Source organism: Pocillopora verrucosa, chromosome 2, assembly GCF_036669915.1.
Source record: "Pocillopora verrucosa isolate sample1 chromosome 2, ASM3666991v2, whole genome shotgun sequence".
NCBI classification, from domain to species: Eukaryota; Metazoa; Cnidaria; class Anthozoa; order Scleractinia; family Pocilloporidae; genus Pocillopora; species Pocillopora verrucosa.
Window position 1 is genome coordinate 6,753,328 of NC_089313.1, and position 22,801 is coordinate 6,776,128.

Here is a 22,801-nt window from a genome sequence, read left to right on the forward strand (position 1 = left end):
TTACAGTTTATTTTTGGTTACAGTTATTCACACTTCATACACACTCTACCACATAATTCCTGTGTGTGAGTTAATTCGACATTTTAGTTCTTTTCCGCGTTAATACTCCTCTTTCCTTTTGTAAGAATGTAGACATCACTGACAATGTTTCAAGTAATCCACCCACCCCCCAAATAACTCTTGCATGCATAGCATGCCAATGTTTTATAGCTGATGAGGATGATTGGTGAGATGTGAAACCACAAAGGTTTAACGAAGCCGCTTTGTAATAAATTCATATTTCTTCGGTTGCGATTTTTGCATAACATTACTTGACTTGATAGGCACAGGACGATATTAATAAAACAGCATTCATTTTAACACTTTTCCTTTTGCGAATCCTTTCTTTACCCCAGGTAAAAAGTGTTTACGGCCGGCACGACTCCTGCCAAGCGTTGAGTTAATACGAACGAATTTCTCAGAAGTTGCCCGTATGTTAACAAAAACAGAGCCGTGGTTGACAAAGATCCTTCAAGATGCTACATCAAATCATTCCTCAAATATTGAAGGTTTTATTAACTAAAATTTACAAAAGGCTTTGAAAAAAGAACCAAACCAGATTTTAGTGGTTCGTTTTATACCTAAACTACTGTTTTAACTTTACTGATTTCGCTTTTTCTTTAAAGCCTTACCTACGTCAACATTGTTTCGTGCTTATTATTTCACAAATACAAACAACAACATTCTGAGTACATAACCAATGTATCCTTTTGAGAATATTGGAACAGAAAGCACAAAAAATTGAAATAGATCTCCCTTAATTTGGGATAACTCTTTTTTCAGTTTTAATGAAATACCGGATAAAGTATTTTCCTTACTTGTTTCTATTTAATTTATCCATCTAAAAGTCTTTTAGCTCTGTTTCCTTCGAGTAACTCACATTATTTACTCTGTCGGGGTCTTTTTTCCTGTAAAAAAGTGAGAAGCAACAATTTATTATTAACTCAATTAATATTTGGGATATAAAGCAAATACAATTATACGAAGCACAATATGTAAATATATATAAGGCTAACAATTATATCCGAACGGCAGAGAGGCACTTTCGCAATTCTATATTTTACACCAGAGAGCGTCGATAATAACTATCCAAAAGAAAAAAAAAGAAAGAAATATATATATATATATATATATATATATGTAAATATAGATATAGATATATATAAACATAGATATAGATCTATATAAAACTAGCCTTGATGTTCAAGTTAACAAAGGATCCCCGCCGACAGTCAGCGACCAGTAAGTCATAGCCACCTTCACACCTAAATTAACTTTAATTTATGAGATATCTGTTCTCATCAAGTCTCACCTCTGCATGGCAAAGTCGAGCTTCACATCATCTCCAATCAGCGTTAACGAAGCCCACTCAATACTTGAGTATTGTCAAAGAAGGAATGACACGGATCCTATGAGTCTCCGACAGGTGTTGGACTCCCTCCTTTTCACTCAGTGCAGTAAAGGGAACTTTGTACAAACTGCGATCAGGAACAATAATGACTTCAGGCTCCTCAAGCAAATCATAAACGGGGGCAATAAACGGTTTGTAACACAAAGATAGACTTGAAACGACTCCGTCCTCCTCGTGCTTCTCCATGAGTCGCAATCTTGCTGAGCTCTTTTGTTCGAGGGAGAGAGAGGTTGCAATTCAACCATATTTAAAGACAGATCTTCACAATCTTCAATGGGTAAAATACCAAGGCTCCGGAAATAATCTGCCAAAAATTGACTCAAAGGCAAATCTTTGGGCAACCCAGCCTGAACTAGATTCTCTTCTAGTGATATTCTTTTATAATAAAGGACTTCAGTTGTTTTCAAAATCCACAAATGCAGCTCATTTTCAAAAAAAGAAATGTACAGACAAGAACAGTTATTTTTCTTTCTAAAAACGTTTTCAATGCCAAACCAAGATTGTGGATTAGCAGAGATGTGCGATTCAACCAAGTACTTCTCGGCCATTAAGTCTGATAGGCCTCTAGCTCGACCCAACTCCTGAACATAAAGAGCATCACGAGTATTTCCGGTTTTACAAAGCAGAGTGCAAAGCAGCTTGTAGGGAAATATTCCTGAGTTTTCCAGAAATTATGTTTTGAACTGATCATTGGCGCCTAAGAAATATCTCAGCTCGTCATACTTTTCAATGCACAGATGAGGACACGCAAGGGAGTCCTTGATTTTATTCTGAAATAAATACAAAATGGCGTACTCTCGAAGGACTTCGAACTCAAATCTTCTACCTCCAATATCTCTGGGTATGGATAAAGCTTTCTCCAAGTATACTTCCGAAGCTTCATAATCTCCAAAAATTCTAAAAATAATTCCTAGGTTTCCGTAGTCACCTGCTTCTCCTTTTCTGTGGTCAATTTCAGTTGCGATGACAAGCGCTTTTTGGAGATACTCTTTAGCCTTGTCGTATTGCCCAAGTGACTCGAACACACTACCTAGGTTTGCATAACATGATCCTTCTCCTTCTCTGTTGTCAATTTCTGTTGTAATGAGAAGCGCTTCTTTGAAATACTCTTTAGCCTCATCGTATTGCCCGATTGAATGGAACACAGTACCTAGGTTGTCATGACATGATCCTTCTCCATTTTGGTCGCCAATTTCAGTTGCGATGACAAGCGCTTTTTGGAGATACTCTTTAGCCTTGTCGTATTGCCCAAGCAACCGGAACACAGTACCTAGGTTTCCATAACACGATCCTTCTTCTTTTCTGTCGCCAATTTCAATTATGATGGCAAGCGCTTTTTGGAGATACTCTATAGCCATGTCGTATTGCCCGAGCGACTTGAACACAGCACCTAGATTTCCATAACATGATCCTTCTCCTCTTCTGTCGCTAATTTCAGTTGAGATAACAAGCGCTTTTTGGTAATACTCTTTAGCCTTGTCGTATTGCCCGAGTGACTAGAACACACTACCTAGGTTTCCATAACATGTTTCTTCTCCTTTTCTGTCGCCAATCGCCGTTTTGATGGCAAGCGCTTTTTGGAGATACTCTTTAGCATTGTCGTATTGTCCGAGCGACTTGAACACAGCACCTAGATTTCCATAACATGATCCTTCTCCTCCTCTGTCGCCAATCTCAGTTGAAATAACAAGCGCTTTTTGGTAATACTCTTTGTCGTATAACGCGAGTGACTGGAACACAGTACCTAAGTTTTCATAACATGATCCTACTGCTTCTCTGCCGCCAGTTTCAGTTAAGATAACAAGCGCTTTTTGGTAATACTCTTTAGCCTTGTCGTATTGCCCGAGTGACTGGAGCACAGTACCTCGGTTTACATAACATATTCTTTTTCCGTTTATCTCGCCAATCGCCGTTCTGATGGCAAGCGCTTTTTGAAGATACTTTTTAGCCTTGTCGTATTGCCCGAGCGACTGGAGCACAGTACCTAAGTTTAAATAACATGATCCTTCTCCTCTTCTGTCGCCAATCTCGCTTGTAATGGCAAGCGCTTTTTGGAGATACTCTTTAGCCTTGTCTTAATGCCCAAGCGACTCGAACACAGCACCTAGGTTTACATAACATGATCCTTCTCCTCCTCTGTCGCCAATTTCAGTTGCGATGAGAAGCGCTTTTTGGAAATACTCTTTAGCCTTGTCGTATTGCCCGAGTAACGGGAACATAGTACCTAGGTTTCCATAACATGATCCTGCTGCTTCTCTGTCGCCAATTTCAGTTGCGATGAGAAGCGCTTTATGGAGATACTCTTTAGCCTTGTCGTATCGCCCGAGCGACTGGAACACAGTACCTAGGTTTCCATAACATGTTCCTTCTCCATTTCTGTCGCCAATTTCAGTTGTGATGACAAGCGCTTTTTGGAGATACTCTTTAGCCTTGTCGTATTGTCCGAGCGACTGGAACACATTACTTAGGCTTGTAGAACATGATTCTTCCCCCTTTCAGTCGCCAATCTCAGCTGTGATGACAAGCGCTTTTTGGATATACTCTTTAGCCTTGTCGTATTGCCCGAGTGACTGAAACACAGTACCTAGGTTTTCATAACATGATCCTTCTCCTTCTCTGTAGCCAATTTCAGTTCTGATGGCAAGAGCTTTTTGGAGATACTCTTTAGCCTTGTCGTATTGCCTGAGTGACTTAAACACAGCACCTAGGTTTCCGTTGTCAGCTGCCTCTCCTTTTCTGTTGTCAATTTCTGTTCTGATGGCAAGCGCTTTTTGGAGATACTCTTTAGCTTTGTCGCATTGCCCGAGCGAATGAAACACAGTACCTAGGTTTTCGTAGTCAGTTGCCCCTCCTTTTCTGTCGCCAATTTCAGTTTTGATGACAAGCGCTATTTGGAGATACTCTTTAGCCGTGTCGTATTGCCCGCAGAACTGGAACACAGCACCCACGCTTCCGTTATATGATCTTCTCCTTTCCTGTCGCCAATTTCAATTGCGATGACAAGCGCTTTTTGGAGATACTTTTTAGCATTGTCGTATTGCCCGCACAACTGGAACACAGCACCTAGGCTTCCATAATATGATCCTTCTCCTTTTCTGTCGCCAATTTCAATTGCAATGACAAGCGCTTTTTGGAGATACTTTTTAGCTTTGTCATATGGCCTGAACAACCAGAACCACAGTACCTAGTTGTCCGTAACAAAATCCTTCTTCTTTTCTATCGCCAATTTCAGTTGTGATGACAAGCGCTTTTTGGAGATATTCTGTAGCCTTGTGGCACTCCCCGAGCGACTGATGCAACGTTCCAAGGTTTACGTAACAATATTTGTCCTAAGGTATGTGGTGTACTACTACCACCTTCACGGGGGTGAGACTGGACATTCTAGTAGATGGTCCATACATCTGGACTTTTTCCAGTAAGTGCATTGTGACTTGCAATACAAAAAGAGCAGAGGGTGTGTGCTGGCGCCTACACTCTTCTCGCTATTATCTGTCAGCGATGCTCATCAGATATATTGACAACATATTTAAGCGTTAAGTCAAGTACATGTGTTTTCAAATTAGGGAAACTTTCTGTCAAAAATGGTTGAAAGCGAAGGTAGTTGATTAATTTATCTTACTCGACCAATACTGTTCCAATGCTGGACTCACACTTTAAGACCAGCGGTTATTTGTAATAAGTAGGCCCAAAATTACCAACGAATTGCCTAAATTTAAATAGATTTTGCTTTTTGGATATTTCTCAGATATCATTGGCTAATTTTCAGCTGGTTAAGATGTCACTTTTTTACCTATGTATTTTCTACCTTTCTTTCACTTCATTCGCTTGCAGTTTATCACTTCCCTTTATCGGAATAGTATTTGAGATCTCCGTGCTCATCTGATTAAGCTACCGAATTATTCCAGCTTTTGCATGATTCAATACTGATCCCTTCAGATTCACCGTAAAAGGAAATATCTCAGTCAGAAAGCAAATGGTTTCCTTGATTTCCCATCCTGTTATCACTGAAAACTTTCCACTTGAATATTCTCTTCGCATATCTTTATTTTTCTCTAATTGCTGCTTCCTGTTCTCTGTTATTGCACTTAGCTCGATTTGAAGCCAAAACAAAGGTAAAAATGCAAAATATACCACCGACAGACATTGGCTACGTAACTAATTAGAAAAAAGCTATAAAACGGACAATTACGAAAATGCACGGTCATTCAAGGCTACTGTTCCTCAGTGAAGGCGAGGCCGATGTTTGACGAGGAAAATGGCTTTTGTTCAGTTGTATAGTTTAGCGTTGTTTGTGGCTTCCACAAAAAGTAGCAGTATGTACAACATGTATTCCAACATGATCATGCCTGATGGCAAAGAAAATTACAATGTTTCCGACAACTACAATGAGGCCGCAGACACACTGGAGTTTATGGTGCAAGTAAGAACCACAGGTTGGGTTGGTTTCGGTATTGCTGAAGTAGCATCAAATAATTTGAGTTACTATGATGTGGCAATAGGAGGAGTAACAGATGACGGAACAAGCTATCTGCAGGTAGGTCGGAATGACAAAATTTAAACTATCTAAACAACGAAAGAAAAAAAATCGTGAGATTCGATTTTAAGTTTCGCGTCACGCATGATTCGTTTTTTGTCTGATTTCTTTCATTTTCCCTTAAAAGTTAAGACAATAATTTCTGACCGCGAAAATATTTAAAATTAAAGCGAATAAAGTTCAGTGGAGATATGGACGCAAGTCTCTTAATTTAGAGAGAAATGGTATGTTTATTGTTTATACACTCAATTGCAAAAACGTTGACACCTTGAAAGCATAAACCGTGAACGATGAGACCCGACGGATTTGTGGGTAGTGTTTAAACAATAACCTCATTTCCATCATGATAATCAATAATTTACTATTCTTATTCTTTGCAACAAAAAATACATTGCTGGAAAAAAAAGTATGCCCAAAGCATACTCGGACCATTGGGTCTCATCGTTCACAGTTTATGCTTTCAAGGTGTCAACGTTTTTGCAATCGAGTGTATAAAACAGCTTAGAGGATATGAGTATTAGTTTACTCAAATATTGATGCTAACAAATCTCTTCTATCATTACTAGCGTTTAATCCTATTTCATTTTTTGGCTAAAGCTTCGTTTTAGTCGACTTCCCCTCCACGTCCATCCTGAGGAAACACATTACATTAAATCCGAAATTCTTGCAAATGAGTCTACTTATTTTGAGGTATAATGCATAGATTTGGCCAAGCCCAAAAGTAGAGCGCGTATTTTAATGGATTTCAATCTGTAACTTCAATTTTTGGGGGTCTCCATAAAATAGCTTGCAGCGAGAAGTCGAACATTTTCAAAAAAAGGAATGAACTGAAGATTGTGTAAACCGTTAAAAAGTTTTCCAACAATATGCAACCAGAAAATGCAAGGACTCGTTTAATATTGGGGCATGTATGGACAAGTATGTGAAATTGCAGTCTCCACCTCTAAAACACTGCTAGTGCTCATAAAGCACGACACACATCATCCCATATCTCAGATAATTGGTATCCAGAAACGCAGAAGGCGCTCAGAAACTTACTAAGCAACTGGATTAAACGAGGCAGTACCTCTGAAAACAACGATAAGGGGGCAAAATGAGACCGCGAAACTGAGACAGGCGATTTTGCTCTCTAACAATTAACACCTTGGATTTTCTCGCCAGATGAAGAAAATGCCAGGCAGCAACTATTTTCCCGCCATCTTTCACCGTGATAAAAGGTGAGTGGAAGAACTATTTTGAGGAAGGTGAGTAGAAAGCACATCACTGTTATTTGTTTTACTCATTTCCCACAATCAAGCAAAACGTTAAAGGAGTTATTGCTCTAATTTCAATCTCAATAAAGGATTTGAGCTGATGACCTCAGCGATACCGGTGCAACTCTCTACCCGCACGGGCCTGAATTTTTTTCAGATCTTATTTCTACTACTACTTCAGTAGTGTTCATAGCTACGAGGATCGCTTATATCTGTTTCTTCACCGCAGTGCGTGTATATGATTTTCATATATTTCCAGACGTAAAGGAGTTATTACTCTAATTTCAATCTCAATACTACTTGTTACAACGATATCTCAACAAAGTCTTATCTTAAACTGGAATAAACAATCACGTGAAAATTATGGCATTTGTTTTTTCAGATGTCAAGATCAGTTTACTTTGCGACGCCTATCATTCTTGAAAAATTAATTCAAGGCTTAAAACTGCCATTTCAAATGAACACTCAGACATACTCTGTAATAATCTTTGTCAAGGCACTGAACCACTTACATGGAATTATTTTAATAAGATTTTTATAACCACAGGTTACTAACAAACTCATTTACACAATTAAAATGGAAACATTTCAATTTATTCTCACACATGGTCTTCATTTAAACCAAGAAGGTGAGTGTTAGTTTTACAACAGAATGTTAACTTACTTCAACCACATTTATTAAACTAGATTAAGATTTAAATGTTTGTAAGATTACATATGCATAATAAATAATATGCTATTCAACAAATATATTCTGCAACCACATGACAAAAATATAACTTAGATGGTCAATTTAGACAAAATATTTTCACAACACATCTGTTCCTTAATGTTGAAATACAATACTTTTTTCCCACATCGGCAATTACTTAAGTTTACTGTTTATATCAAAGATGGTGAAGATCTACCCAAAGGACCACCTCCTTTAGGTGGAGATTAGGTAAGTGTTGACTGGAAAATAAAATTTTCCTTTTCTTCCATAATGCCATGATTCCACGAAATGTAATGCACCTGTAAACAATTTATAGTCTACCCTCTCTTTAAGAAGTTGGAAAAGTGACATCATGGCCTCCTTGAAACACAATTTCACTTTTAAACTCTGTGCAATGAAGTTTTGTTAGGTTAGCTCATTGTATAATGCTTTACCTTGATTTAAATAAAATACCTTTTTTTTCAAATTGACAATTACATACGTTTAGTTTTTATACAATAGATGATGAAGATCTATCTGAAGGACCACCCCCTGCAGGCAGTGATTTAGATACCGTATTTCTTCACCTATAAGGCGACCTCGGCTATGAGCCGACACCCTAAAAGTTAGAGACCTTCCAACAGACTCGTGTCATCCAAAAGAAAAAGCAAAACCATCGGCTATAAGCCGAGAGCGAAATTCTTGATTATAACCGGCCATTTGAGTGTGCGAATCTCACGGAAAAAATTGGGAAATGGCTCAATGAACACAAAAGCTAATGAATGAGAATAAACCCAAAAGAAAAAAAGGCGAATCAGTGAAGATGTAAATACTACTACGCGACTGCAGAAACACAACAGTTACTGTAGCCTGACAAACATTTCAATCGAGTATCTCTTTCGTCACTGTTATTTTTTTCATCATGCCAGAAGCACGCCGCTTTTTGTATACTATAGCTTTCAGGATAAAAGTTATCGCGGAAGCCGAAGCTGTAGAAAACAGCTCGCAAATCGCTAGAGATTATGGACTTATCGAGTCCATGGTACGACGCTGGAGACGAGACTAGGCGACTATTCTTTCTGGCAAGCTTAAGATTTCGGCAAAACGTGCAAAAATAGGCCGTTTCACTCCCAAGTGTCCCGAACTAGACGAGCAAGCGATGGAGTGACTTTCACAGCAGAGAGACCAAATATTTTATTTGTAATGTGCGATGAGGAGAGTTTTTGCCGAGTTGAGTGAGATCGTCTTTCAATGCGTGGGAAGCAAATAATCTGATTGGTGGTCAGAAATACATTGTTATCATGTCAATTTAAAAGCACATCACGTAAAGAGCGCTGCAGTCACGAAATTTACGGTCATTTTGCATTAACATTAAATTTGTAATTGTTTTGAATCCCAAACCCTCGGCTATAAGCCGAACCCCGTTTCTTGTGAAAAAATTTTCAAACTTTTGTGTCAAATACTGAAAAATCGCTCGACTTATAGGTGAAGAAATACGGTAAGTGTCTACGGTAGTATTTTCTTTTCTTCTATAATGCTATGATTCCAAAAAATGTCATGCAACTGTACACAGTGAATAGTCTTTCCCCTCTGTAGGAAGTTGGAAAAGTGACACCATAGCCTCCTTGAAATACAACTTTCCTGTTAAAGTCTAAGCAATAAGAAATGATGTCTGGTTAGCAAACTGTTTTTCCTTTGACCATTTCCAGTAAAGTAGAAGTTCATAATTTTGCAATGTTACCATCACTTGGTTCAATATTGTCACTTCAGAGAAACCTTTTCTAACACAATTATAGAACTTGTGCAGTATTTTAATAAACTTGTTCGGACCAAGTATTGTTTTTTTCATAAAATAGATGTGGACAAGAAAAATAATAAAAAAGAGAAGGTGTGGAAGAAGTGGAATGGTGAAGTAAAGTAAATAGTAACCTAACAACAACTGACATTACAATAAACTGGGCTAACATTTGTTTTAGATGCCATTTTCCACAGTATTTAGAAAATCTTTAATTTATCATGCTCATGCGAAAAGAAGTTAAATTTTAGAAACAGTATGGGGCCCAAGTAATATTTTTCAATCTGTAACAAACAGAGATTATTCCATGGAAAGGTGCACAAATGAGATTTATTGCATCAAACAAAAATTAACATGTGAGCCTAGTGAACAAGTGAATTTTTTTGATCAACGCGACAAGTGGATAAAAATTGTTCAAGCATTTTCCATGGTATGATGCTTCCATTTCATACATACCAAATTTTTTTCTTACTGTCCAACAAAGATTGGAAGCTAACAACTGAGAAAATACATTGTTCGTTTCATTAAAGCCACAAATGATACTACTTAACAGCGTAAATCCCTATTTGTATTAAAATAAATTCCATTTCTAAACAATTTTCAAATAGAAGATTAAATAATTTTTCAAAGATTTAGAGGTGAGAAGGAAAAAAAAAGGTGATACTATATGATTATTTTTGACTGTTGACAAAGAAATTAAAGTTTAATATAGATCAAATAAAAAACCCTTTGAAGGTCCATTGCAACAGTTTCCAGCACATACACATATACAAAGACTGTTTTATTTCCAATCCAACAAAAGCTGCCATAAGCAGGCATTGAAAGATAAAAATCTATGATAATACAAATAGGGATTTTAGGGCAAAAGGGTAATTTTTTTAGATCTTGTGAGTATAGTTGTCAGTTGGGTAACATCTCCTTGCAAGTGCATTGCCTTACCTCAACTTTTCATTTTTTTTCTATCAAAGAAATAAAAAATGTTTCAACTTAGGAGGGAGAGGCCACTCCTACACGGTGGATGTGGTGACCATGCCCACCACGTCAACCATATTAAAAATATAAAATATGAATCAAAATGAAATCAACTGTCTCTCATTCATTTTATAAATGTAAATTTGCAGCAGATTAATTCAGCCATAACTGCAAATGATAAATTCTTACCAAGCCTGAGGGCCATAAGAGAACATTTTTCTGAGTTCCTCACAAAAACAACGGATGGCCAATATTCCTCAATAGAATTTGAGCAAGATAAGTTAGCAAGTGATTCATCACATTGCAACTGGACTAAACTTTTTAGTTTTAAATTTGGTGCCTTTCAAAACAAAAATACATGGATTATGATCGTTTCACAGGAAACGGTCTGCATGGAAAAGTGCAGAACAAGTAAGAACCAGATCGTGCTGGTAATTACCTCCATACTACCGTAGTTATTCGGTTATAAGGCGCACTCGGCTATAAGACGCACCCCCAATTTGGCAATTTCATTATTGCATGAAGATTTTAGATATATGAAAATTCACATATTTGCACTGCGGTGGAAAGATGAAATTAGGAGACCCTCGCAGCTAAGAACACTACTGAAACGAGTAGTTGTAAATAAGACCTGAAAAAAATTTCAGGCCCGTACGGGATTTGAACCCATGATCTCTGCGATACCGGTGCAGCGCTCTACCAATTGAGCTAACAAGCCAACTGGGAGCTGGTCAATGAATTGGGTCCAAATAAACATCAAAGTGAATGAAGGTTTTTAGATATATGAAAATTCACATATTTGCACTGCGGTGGAAAGATGAAATTAGGAGACCCTCGCAGCTAAGAACACTACTGAAACGAGTAGTTGTAAATAAGACCTGAAAAACGGGCCTGAAATTTTTTTCAGGTCTTATTTACAACTACTCGTTTCAGTAGTGTTCTTAGCTGCGAGGGTCTCCTAATTTCATTATTGCATGTTTTCAAACTGAAAATATCGCTAAAATACTTGGTTATAAGGCGCATCGTTGTTTGGGGAGTAAAGATTGGTCAAGTTTATTGTAAATTCTTTCATAAACTTACAAAAAAGCGAAAAAGTCGCGTATTGATTTTAGTTTACCGTTAATTAACAAAAGCAGAATTGTCGCACACGCGACCACGCGCACAAACAAAAGCCTTGATTAAACAAAAGCAAAATGTCACACACATAAACAAAAGCCGAAAAATGTCACACATTTAATCACAGTGATAAACAAAAGGCAAAAAAGGTCACACATTTAATGACAACCTATCGGTACACATTAATTTTTAGCCTTCCCTCTCGGGAAACATGGTTTTAAAGTATAAAAACAATTCGATCAACAAAATCAGTAGTCGCAAATTTACTTCACCTGGTGAACATTATCTTGCGAAGTCTACATTCAGCACAATCATGCCAAATACTCGCCATCATTCTTACGATCTCAACTTTAAGTTGAAAATCGTAATTGAAGCTGAAGCTGTTAACAACAATCGAGAGATAGCGAGGGAATACGGAATTTCCGAATCAATGGTTTGGAAGTGACGCAATAGTAGGACATCTTGTATCACCTTGTCAAGCGCGCTTCCATGGGCCGTTACCGACCAAAAGATCCCGAACTTCATCAACCGTAGGCCGACTGGTTCAGTGATCAAAGGAGCCAAGGTAAGCAAATGCCTTCTTGTCTAATACATTAAAGTTCACACGGCAACCTGGACAATCAGACATAGTTTGATGCTACTCTGGTTTGCAGATTTAATGAATGTAACTGAAGTTACAATTCATAGACCAAACGTTTTTCTGACGAGGTGTAAATAAGCGTCAGGAAGCAAACCGCCATCGTCACGATCCAAACCTCCTCCCATTCAAAACGATGTTTTCAATGCACTTATAGCTCTCAAAAAAGGGTCCGGACAGGCTCGTATTATCTGCTGACAAGGGTAATTGTGTTGTGGTAATGGACAAACAGCAATATCACGACAAAGCTTTGACTCTGCTTAATGACAAGAGTACGTATGCTGTCTTAAACTCTGATCCTACCAGTAAAAAAAATGTTGCTTGATTTGCAAAAAGCTGGTAAAATTAGTGACTCTACGTACAAAATATTATACAGTAGTGACGGCTTATGTCCACGTTTTTATGGCTTACCTCAAATTCATAAACCGGGAATTCCTTTGAGACCAATTGTCTCTTTTGTTAATTCTCCGACTTATGCAATTTCTGGTTTTCTTGCGAGAATTTTGTCGCCTGTTGTTGGGAATACTGATTACACTGTCAAAAATTCCTGCGAATTTGGGGATTTCATAAAAGATAAACTCTTAACGCTTGTGAAGAATTAGTATCTTTCGACGTTGTTTCGCTCTTCACTAAAATCCAAATGGGCAAATGGCTATATAAAAACTTTTCTCCGTAACTGCCAAAAACCAGTTACAAATAGTAACGCTCTTGATGAAGACCAGAAGAATCAGCGACTGGTTTTGCTGTTATTCCTTACATACAGGGTGTTACGAATCAACTTATTCTACAACAGATGAACTCTTTATTCCAAGACAGGATTACTTCCATATTTCAGAGATCTAACTCATAGCCAATTGGCAGAGATTTTTCTGCATTTAAGAGTCGACAAGCTTCGCGCAGGGTGCATAGCACAAGTGGCAAGTGACCAGTTAAAAATTGAAGTATCGACATGCCCGCATGACACTCCCGCCATCTGCAAGCGATTTTAAACTTCTGTCTCCAAAGATCAGTTCTGGCCAGGATATACTTTTTGGCGATGTGATTTTGAATGTGACATTTCCACATCAGCGTGTTCTTGAGCTTTTGTAAAGCCGGAAGTGATCCTTCTCTACTGGAGCAGATAACTTCAGACACGTATTTCTCCAGAAGTTCGTCAGGTATACTCTTTCCCCTCTTTTAGTCGTATTTTTAAGCTCTGTACGATTTTTTTTAAATGTGAAGTGCTTCGGACCTATTTTGAGGATGCGCAACGCTTCTCCTTTTGCGAATCCTATCTTAACGCCACTTAAAAAGTGTTTACGTGCCGGCACGACTCCTGCTAGGCGTTGAGTAAGTATAAACGAATCTCTCCGCAGTTATCCGTATCCGTATAAGGTATTCTTAATAACTAAACCTTACAAAAGGCTTGAAAACACAAAAATTAAACCAGATTTTAGTGGTTTGTTTAATACTTAAACTACTGTCTTAACTTTACTGAATTCGTTTTACTCAAAAGCCTTACGTAGGTCAACATTGTTTCGTGTCTAATATAATTTTTGCGTGAAAAACAAAAAATTGTTGAGTACATAATCATTACTGCCTCCTGAGAATATTAGAAAAGAAAGCAGCAAAAATTGGAATAAATCTCCCCTAACCTAGGATAGCTCTTTTTTTTTAATGTCGATGAAATACTGGATAGAGTATTTTCTCTACTTATTTCTATTTAATTTATCCATCTAAAAGTCTTTTGACTCTGTTCCCTTCGAGTACTTGTCATTATTTACTCTATCGGGGTCTTTTTTCCTGCAAGAAAAAAATTGAAATAACCCAATTTATTATTACCTCAATTACTATTTTGGATATAAAGCAAACAAAATTACACCAAGCACGATATATAAAAATAATTGGCTATTACTTGTGTCTCGTTGGTAGAGAGGCATCTGTGAGATTCTATATTTTACACCAGAGAGCAAAGATAGTAACTCTTGAAAAAGGAAAAAAAAGGGTGCGTAAATATATATCTATATATATATTTACATATATATATATATATATATATATATATATATATATATATATATATATATATATATATATATATATATATATAACCATCCTCACCTCTAATTTAACTTTAATTTATGAAATACCTGTTCTCACCGAGTCTTGCCGCTGGTTGTCAAACTCGAGTCTCACATCATCTCCAATCAGCGTAAACGAAGCCCAGTCAGAGATTTTGTTCAAGGGGTTTTTTCTCATCCACTTCATGGCCTGATGAAGGGATTCACTGGCACTTCCACCTTCAATGAGGTGTTCGTAGAACCGACTCATCAGCTGCTCTGTTGCTGAGTCTGGAATGGCCCACAGTGCAACCAACACCGAGCGAGCACCGGATCCTAAGAACGCACGGGCAATTCCTATAACTCCCTCGGCTCTTATCTCTCCACTTCCACTGTGACAGCAGCTAAGTACCACCAGTTTAGCTCTGACTTTCACTCGTGAGACATCAGCCATCGTCAACATGTAAGCTTCCTTCGGTGGGAGAGCGGTTTGACTGTTGAGACAGGGATTGGGGGAGAGTGCAATTTCCCCTCTTTCCGCGTTACCATGGGCAGCAAAATGTATCAAGCTCACTGAACTTATCCGCTCCAGTACTGCCTGCTTCGTTGCTTTCTCTTCAACTAGAGGCGGAACACCCACCAGTTGTCCGACCATCTCCGCTTCCTTTCTTGCAGCTGGCAATGATTGCAGCCAATTAACTTTGGGATTGCCTATTACCAAGGCACCAGTGTTGCTGTGATAGTCCTCTGGACTATCTTGAATGTTCTTGAGTGTTGTCAACGAAGGAATGATACGGATCTTATGAGTCTCTGACAAGTATTCGGCTCCCTCCTTTTCACTCAGGGCAGCAAAGGGAACTTTGTACAACCTGCGGTCAGGAACAATAATGACTTCAGGCTCATCAAGCAAATCATAAACGGGGGCAATGAACATTTTGTAACACAAGTATAGACTTGAAATCACTTTCTCGTCCTCGTCCTCTTCCTCGTCCAAAAGTCGCAATCTTGCTGAGCTCTTTTGCGCGGGGGAGAGAGGTTGCAATTTAATCGTATTTAAAGACCGATCTTCACAATCTTTAGTGGGCAAAATACCAAGACTCCGGAAATTATAATCCAAAAATTGACTCACAGACAAATCTTTGGGTAACCCAGCCTGAACTAGATTCTCTTCTGGTGATACTCTTCTATAGTGAAGGACTCCACTTGTTTTCAAGATCCACAAATGCAGACGATTCTGAAAATAAGAAATGTACAGACAAGTACATTTTTTTTTCTTTCTTAAAATGTCGTCAATGCCAAACCAAGATTGTCGATTAGCAGAGATGTGCGTTTCAACCGAGTACTTCTCTGCCATTAAGTCTGATAGGCCTCTAGCTCGACCCAACTCCTCAACATAAAGAGCATCCCGAGCATTTCCGGTGTCACAAAGCAAAGTAGATAGCTGCTTGTAGGGGAATATTCCTGTGTCCTCCAGAAATGATGTTTTGAACTGATCATTGGCGCCCAAGAAATATCTCAGCTCCTCATACTTTTCAATGCACAGGTGAAGACACGACAGAGAGTCTTTGATTTTATCTTGACATAAATACAAAACGGCGTAACCTCGGAGGATATCAAACTCTCCTCTTCCATATCCAATATCTCTGGATATGCATAGAGCTTTCTCCAAGCATACTTCCGAAGCTTCAAAATCACCAACAGTTCTAAAAAAAGTTCCAAGGTTTCCGTAGTTAGTTGCCTCCCCTTCTCTGTTGCCAATTTCAGTTGTGATGACGAGCGCTTTTCGGAGATACTCTTCAGCCTTGTCGTATTGGCCAAGCGACCTAAACACAGGACCTAGGTTTCCATAACATGATGCTTCCCCTTCTCTGTCGCCAATTTCAGTTCTGATGACGAGCGCTTTTTGGAGATACTCTTCAGCCTTGTCGTATTGGCCAAGCGACGTAAACACAGTACCTAGGTTTCCATAACATGATGCTTTCCCTCCTCTGTTGCCAATTTCAGTTCTGATGACAAGCGCTTTTTGGATATACTCTTCAGCCTTGTCGTATTGGCCAAGCGACGCAAACACAGTACCTAGGTTTACATAACATGATGCTTCCCCTTCTCTGTCGCCAATTTCAGTTGTGATGACGAGCGCTTTTCGGAGATACTCTTCAGCCTTGTCGTATTGGCCAAGCGACGCAAACACAGTACCTAGGTTTACATAACATGATGCTTCCCCTTCTCTGTCGCCAATTTCAGTTGTGATGACGAGCGCTTTTTGGAGATACTCTTCAGCCTTGTCGTATTGGCCAAGCGACTTAAACACAGTACCTAGGTTTCCATAACATGATGCTTCCCCTTTGTGGCCAATTTCAGTTCTGATGACGAGCGCTTTTTGGAGATACTCTTCAGCCTTGTCGTATTGGCCAAGCGACTTAAACACAGTACCTAGGTTTCCATAACATGATGCTTCCCCTTTGTGGCCAATTTCAGTTCTGATGACGAGCGCTTTTTGGAGATACTCTTCAGCCTTGTCGTATTGGCCAAGCGACGCAAACACAGTACCTAGGTTTACATACCATGATGCTTCCCCTTCTCTGTCGCCAATTTCAGTTGTGATGACGAGCGCTTTTCGGAGATACTCTTCAGCCTTGTCGAATTGGCCAAGCGACCTAAACACAGTACCTAAGTTTCCATAGTCAGTTGCCTCCCCTTCTCTGTCGCCAATTTCAGTTCTGATGACAAGCGCTTTTCGGAGATACTCTTCAGCCTTGTCGTATTGGCCAACATACAGAAACACAGTACCTAGGTTTACATACCATGATGCTTCCCCTTCTCTGTCGCCAATTTCAGTTGTGATGACGAGCGCTTTTCGGAGATACTCTTCAGCCTTGTCGAATTGGCCAAGCGACCTAAACACAGTACCTAGGTTTCCATAGTCAGTTGCCTCCCCTTCTCTGTCGCCAATTTCAGTTCTGATGACAAGCGCTTTTCGGAGATACTCTTCAGCCTTGTCGTATTGGCCAAGCGACGCAAACACAGTACCTAGGTTTCCATAACATGATGCTTCCCCTCCTCTGTCGCTAATTTCAGTTGTGATGACAAGCGCTTTTCGGAGATACTCTTCAGCCTTGTCGTATTGGCCAAGCGACGCAAACACAGTACCTAGGTTTCCATAACATGATGCTTCCCCTCCTCTGTCAACAATTTTGGTTGTTATGGCAAGGGCCCTCTCAAAATATTCCTTTGCTTTTAGGCTTTCGCCAAGTTTATAAAGCATAATTCCATACCCTCTGTATAAGGCAAACAGTTTCCTTCCGTATCTTTACGCACTTATGTAGTCAGAGATATGACGATAAGCGCTGAAAAGAATGGTATAGATGTCGCTGTAAAATTGTAGCAGTGCTGAATCAAATTGGTCTTTGCTGTTTTGATCGGTGCCATTAAGCAAAATCAAACATTCGCTGCATATCTCAATGGCTTTCTGAATGCGATCTGAGTTGAGCAAGAACAGGGCAACAAATAAGGCGAGGCTCATGAAAGGTGTCATGGCTTCTGCTGTTAGTTTTCCATTGCAATCCTCAACTGTTATCAGGGAAACATTATTTTTAGTAACACAATACTAAATGGTCGATAATCTTGATTAATAACGAGTCACTTCAAACAGGAACACACATGTTAAGTTACAAAAACGGGCTGGGTCGATTACACCCGGAAACTATTTGTAACAAGCTGAAAGTGTTAGAATTCACAATATCCACTTAAAAACAAAAAAGTGAAGAAGTCGGTTGGTCAACTTTTTATTTTCCTCAAGTTGAGATTTTTGCAGAACATTACATGACTTTAAAGTCATTGGACAAAGATAAAAAAAACTGACAGACTTTATCTTAACTTTTGCAATGAGAACTTTCCACATGCATAGTTTCTATAAACAACGGGGTAAGTTTTTGAAGAAACTTTGGTGGGGTATTAAAAAACTATTTGGCTTTACCAACTGAGTTGACAATGTAAATTGGCCATGATAATGAATTTCAGCCGTCGTTTACTTCCGTTTGAAAAATGTCATTAACCAAGTTGACTGTGCATTTGTCATGGAAGAAGCAAGTCCCATACATGAAATTTCAATTCCAATATTGGAACTGACAGTCAGTGTTATCTGCGTAAGGCTCTCCAGAATTATTGGAGAAAAATTGGAAATGACAGCAGACCAAGTTTACTACTGTACTGACTCAGCTTCCGTGTTGAAGTACATCAACTTTGTTAACTCGCAGGTAAGCGAACCGTAGAAACTAGACTTAACTCACTGGGTCTATATATTATACTTTGACCTAAGTTTTTTGGTTCCTTCATCTCGTCACGTGATGTAAAAGAAACATTTTGCCCTTAGGTCGAATTATATTCCTACCGATTTCTGTCTTTCATCTTTTTGTGAGTGAACGTTAAAAGCCAAAAATCTATTATGTACATCTTCGATGTTGGAGCAGTCTGAAGATTAGTGAAAAGTCTTACAAACTTCAAAGAGAACTTAAAGATTATCCGCAAATGGGCTTATAGGAATGACAATGGAATTAATTGTAGTTTTAAAACAGTTACAATTGGAATATAATAAATCAATGTTAAGAAAGCTCATACAGGTTATAAACAAATAGATACCAAATGATAATCGCATAAAAAAAAATAAATTACTAAGAGTTTTGGTTTTAATATTCAGTTTTTTCTACCTTTGTTCACATTTCACTCAGGTGATAGACAGTTGTGCCTGACTTAAACTACATTCATATTTGAAAATCAAAAAGTTTAATTGTTACTAAGAATTTGTCACAGGATTTGTGATCGAACTAGAACCTCTGGTCTTTCTAATCGTATGAGGAAACTAAAAAAATTTCTCTTCCCAGTGTCTCAACTTTCTTAAGGCAGATAATTAGGAAACCGGAAACAGAAAGAAATGGGAAAAGAGAGTCCCTTCTTAATTGATAATGAAGCTCATTGATTCAATCAATGAAGAAGATTGAAGAATAAGAGGCTTGGTTATATCATGTATTGTGAGGTAAGGAAGCTACCTTTTCTCAAAGGAAACAAACTGCTGCCATGTGTCATAGCCTGACTCGCCGATTTATTTTTGAGGCATTATTCGCTTTGATTAAAAACAAACAAAAAAGACCAGAATAAAATACAAATTCAGCTAATGAAAAATCGATGGAAATCAAAAGAAATCAGAAAGGAATCAGAAAGGAATAGTCTACAATATAAGTTCTAGTTTCCCCATTCTTAGTTTATTGATTTTGTTAAACCGGCTGTCAAAACGTATGTGCAATGCAGACCATTAGGATCACTCTATTTTATTTCTTATTCATGAATAATACAAGAATGATTAATGAGAAAATTGCTCTAGTTTTCTCGGGCTATTCGACAGTTTAAATAATAACCGTCCAAAATGTTTGTACTGGAAATTCCCTCGCTCGATTTTATTGCAACACCGTTCTTTTGGTTCATTACCGAGAAGATCACACAATTGTCCATATGATGCCCTACCGTCGATTGCATTTACCTTTCCAAGGTGATGTCACTAAACTTCTGGATAAAAAGAAAAGCCTGCAAGATTTGGCCGAATTACCCTTAATCTACCCCCTTACAGTTATGTTGGTGTTAATGCCTATTTAGCCACCAGAAATTCATTGTAAAGGACAATAAAATTTCTATTAGTTCAGCCAATTCCTTGAGCACGCAGATCGCCAAGTGATGTTCATTATGTTATTTCATAATTTTTCTTCCTGTGACAACTCGTTCTCCATAATATTCAGTAGAGTAGTCTGGTGGTTATTAGCATGTCGTCAATATGAGCGTTCACTTATCTCACGGACGGGCGGAGATTGTATGCTTGGCTTGTAAGGGTCATAACTTTTTAGGGACTGGCCAAGGGGGGAACTGGTAAGTCTACTGTGGTAAGGGAAGTCATCAACAATTATCGAGCGGCTGGAAAAGGTTTCTGTGGTATGTTCCAGTGGTATAGCATGCACGATCCTGGTGCCGCTTCTATCGTGCATTCCTATTATGGATCAGGAATTGCAGACCTATCACGGGGACAGCTGTCTGCTTGGTTGATTGGGACGCTCGATTAATGCGAGGTGTCATCGTGGGGATGGGAATAACAGCGATGGCAAAGTACGCTTAAAACGGCAGAAATCGCCAGAAACTAATATGGACACACAAGATGTGTGTACTTTTATTGATTTTACGTGTTAAATGTTGATTTCTTGAAATATTTCTCGTGATAACTCGACCATATTTCGCTCCCCATTCTATTCTTAATAACGTGTACAACGCTCATAACTTCGCTCATAACTTAACACATAAGTCACACAACCCGTGACGCTATCATGAATTAATCGTTTGCTTTTTCTCGAGACGTGAACTTGGACCAGTAAAGGACATTCTGCATCATTAATATATCTTTATATGGGATTGATTTTAGTTTTTGATCACGTGATTGTTGAGACCATCAGTTTTTCAAATTAAACAATGCCTAACAATATCTTAACTACTGAGGTTGAAATATATTGTATAAAACCTTAACGGTTTGAAGAAAGAAATTTAACGGTGGAAATATAAAGCATCCGTTCAACGGTAAGATACGCTTATACTATGAATGCAATAACAGTGAATTTAAGAAAGTTTCACTCCTCTGAGAAAATTAAACCATGTCTCTTAGTGAGCGCGCAGCCTCACAACTTATCTTCCTGTGCGAGACTCTGGGGCTTAAACGGAAAAAAAAGAAACAGATTACGGCTTTAGAAAAATATGTACCGCAGAACCCGCCGTTAGTATCCAAAGGTTTAAGTGAAGGGTATTTCGACAATGAAACGCTTGTGTACAAGTAGAAATATGGCATTTCGAATCTAGTGCGATCTCTGAATCATTCGTTCAACCCTCCCAAACAGATTCAAGTTGATAGCTGATGTAGATTCATAGCCACTAGAAAACCACCTGATCAAGCACCACGGATTTCCTTCAGCGAGGGACAGTCCACAACATAAATAAAGGTCTGATTTTAGTTTTATGATCATCAATTTCTCAAATTGAACGATACTCAATAACATTAGTTAATGAGGATAAATTAAACGGTATAAAGCTACAGAGATTTTAGAAGACCGCTGGATAACGAATTTATTTCACTGTAGTGGCGATTCAATCGCGCCATCAATCTTATTCGTTATAGGAAATGTCAGGCTTTAGTGTTTACCCCTTTGAAAGGTTTGATTTTCATCACAAGATCGATCCTAAGTTTCTTTTTTAACGCTAAGCTATCTTTGCGTGATAATGGACTCATTGTCTTCGTGAACTTTTCATTTTCTAGAAAAAAAACTTAGTGACTGTATTTTGGTTTGGCACGTCACACTTTTCTAACTAATGATGGATTTGAGCATCCAAAAAGGACACATCTTACTTTGTTTTTTCGAAAACGCCAGGCTTCAGTGTTCGTCCCTTTTAGTTCTTTAGGATTTGCATCACGAGATCGATAAGATTGAGCGTACAACTAAAGCTTCTGTCTTTAAACAGTAAGCTATCTGTGCGTAAAAACTGACCCATTGTACACGTGAACTTTTCATTTTCTTGAGGGTGTGATTTGCATGATCGAAGACAAAAATAGCAACTGAGATAATTGATAAAAAAAAAAAAAAAAAAAAAGAAAACGGACGGAGTGGATCGGTAATTTGCTTGAACATAACCACATCCACTGGTCTTACCTTTGAAGGTGTTAATCCAATGACTGAAATATGGCAACAAGTAAATGAGGAGGTAGCTTGACTTTCAGTAATAATCAATAGTTATACTTAATAGTCCTTCATATTTCTTTTGAGAAGGGAAGAGAGGTGGGGGAAATGGACTGGACTACAGTTACGTTGTAGGATCCGCGCATCCGGAAAGGACTTTCCTGAAAACTCTCAATGGCAATAGTGCTTTTCAACCTTTTTGTTTCCTCTTTTCCTCAGACAATCGCAAGAAACTTGCAACTAGAGGGCACTAACACCCAGCGATCATTTGAATGATAAAAATTATATATGGCTTAGGTTCTTCCATGTCTTTAAAAAATAACAAACAATTGCCAGCTTGACAAGCTTGCTTCCCGTTTAATTTAGTATTAATGTCAACATTACCTGATTTCTCGAAATGCGGAGAAATTTCGTTTTCGGGGTGATGGCTTTTACGGCTAACGGTTAAAAGTTTGGCCATTTTACGAGTAACGGTTAACATCATTCCATGAGTTGTTACCAGAAATGTTTAACAACTCGTTCCATAAATTTTTACCAGAAAAGTGTTTAACTGCTAA

The 22,801-nt window shown here is 38.4% G+C and overlaps 4 protein-coding genes across 5 annotated transcripts; all 4 read right to left on the reverse strand.

The window, feature by feature from the left end:
* Window positions 1-2,121: 2,121 nt before the first annotated feature.
* Window positions 2,122-2,808, reverse strand: LOC136279033 (G-protein-signaling modulator 2-like). The gene has a single exon (XM_066162387.1). It carries the CDS (start codon window positions 2,806-2,808, stop codon window positions 2,122-2,124), a length of 687 nt encoding a protein of 228 aa, XP_066018484.1.
* A 138-nt stretch (window positions 2,809-2,946) lies between these two features.
* On the reverse strand, window positions 2,947-5,329 carry LOC136279034 (G-protein-signaling modulator 2-like). Its single transcript, XM_066162388.1, has 4 exons — window positions 5,256-5,329; window positions 4,395-4,611; window positions 3,565-3,900; window positions 2,947-3,420 (listed from the first exon to the last, which is right to left on the reverse strand). The coding sequence occupies exons 1-4, from the start codon at window positions 5,327-5,329 to the stop codon at window positions 2,947-2,949; spliced, it is 1,101 nt and encodes a 366-aa protein (XP_066018485.1).
* Window positions 5,330-14,131: 8,802 nt separating this feature from the next.
* On the reverse strand, window positions 14,132-14,981 carry LOC136279167 (tetratricopeptide repeat protein 28-like). 2 transcript variants are annotated; one of them, XM_066162697.1, is made up of 2 exons: window positions 14,578-14,981; window positions 14,132-14,230 (listed from the first exon to the last, which is right to left on the reverse strand). In XM_066162697.1, exons 1-2 carry the CDS (start codon window positions 14,948-14,950, stop codon window positions 14,208-14,210), a joined length of 396 nt encoding a protein of 131 aa, XP_066018794.1. In that variant the 5' UTR covers window positions 14,951-14,981; the 3' UTR covers window positions 14,132-14,207. The 2 variants fall into 2 exon arrangements, with proteins under 2 accessions (XP_066018794.1, XP_066018795.1); XM_066162698.1 differs by having other exon boundaries at window positions 14,184-14,230; window positions 14,588-14,981.
* An 85-nt stretch (window positions 14,982-15,066) lies between these two features.
* On the reverse strand, window positions 15,067-20,770 carry LOC136279035 (tetratricopeptide repeat protein 28-like). The gene is made up of 6 exons (XM_066162389.1): window positions 20,709-20,770; window positions 19,716-19,766; window positions 17,806-18,005; window positions 17,363-17,721; window positions 15,140-17,242; window positions 15,067-15,108 (listed from the first exon to the last, which is right to left on the reverse strand). The coding sequence occupies exons 1-6, from the start codon at window positions 20,768-20,770 to the stop codon at window positions 15,067-15,069; spliced, it is 2,817 nt and encodes a 938-aa protein (XP_066018486.1).
* Between the last annotated feature and the right edge of the window lie 2,031 nt (window positions 20,771-22,801).

Coding starts and splice junctions, on each gene's coding strand:
- LOC136279033 (XM_066162387.1), bottom strand. CDS start 2,808: ATGGCTATAGAGTATCTCCAAAAAGCGCTTGCCATCATAATTGAAATT.
- LOC136279034 (XM_066162388.1), bottom strand. CDS start 5,329: ATGAGCACGGAGATCTCAAATACTATTCCGATAAAGGGAAGTGATAAA. Junction 3,901..4,394: donor ATCATATAACGGAAGCGTGG/GTGCTGTGTTCC, acceptor AATGTGTTCCAG/TCGCTCGGACAATACGACAA. Junction 3,421..3,564: donor GAGGAGAAGGATCATGTTAT/GTAAACCTAGGT, acceptor ACTGTGCTCCAG/TCGCTCGGGCAATACGACAA.
- LOC136279167 (XM_066162697.1), bottom strand. CDS start 14,950: ATGTTGACGATGGCTGATGTCTCACGAGTGAAAGTCAGAGCTAAACTG. Junction 14,231..14,577: donor GCAAGACTCGGTGAGAACAG/GTATTTCATAAA, acceptor TTTTTCTTGCAG/GAAAAAAGACCCCGATAGAG.
- LOC136279035 (XM_066162389.1), bottom strand. CDS start 20,770: ATGGGGAGCGAAATATGGTCGAGTTATCACGAGAAATATTTCAAGAAA. Junction 19,767..20,708: donor AAGAAATCAACATTTAACAC/GTAAAATCAATA, acceptor ACGTTTTGACAG/CCGGTTTAACAAAATCAATA. Junction 17,722..17,805: donor TCATATCTCTGACTACATAA/GTGCGTAAAGAT, acceptor AAAGCCTAAAAG/CAAAGGAATATTTTGAGAGG.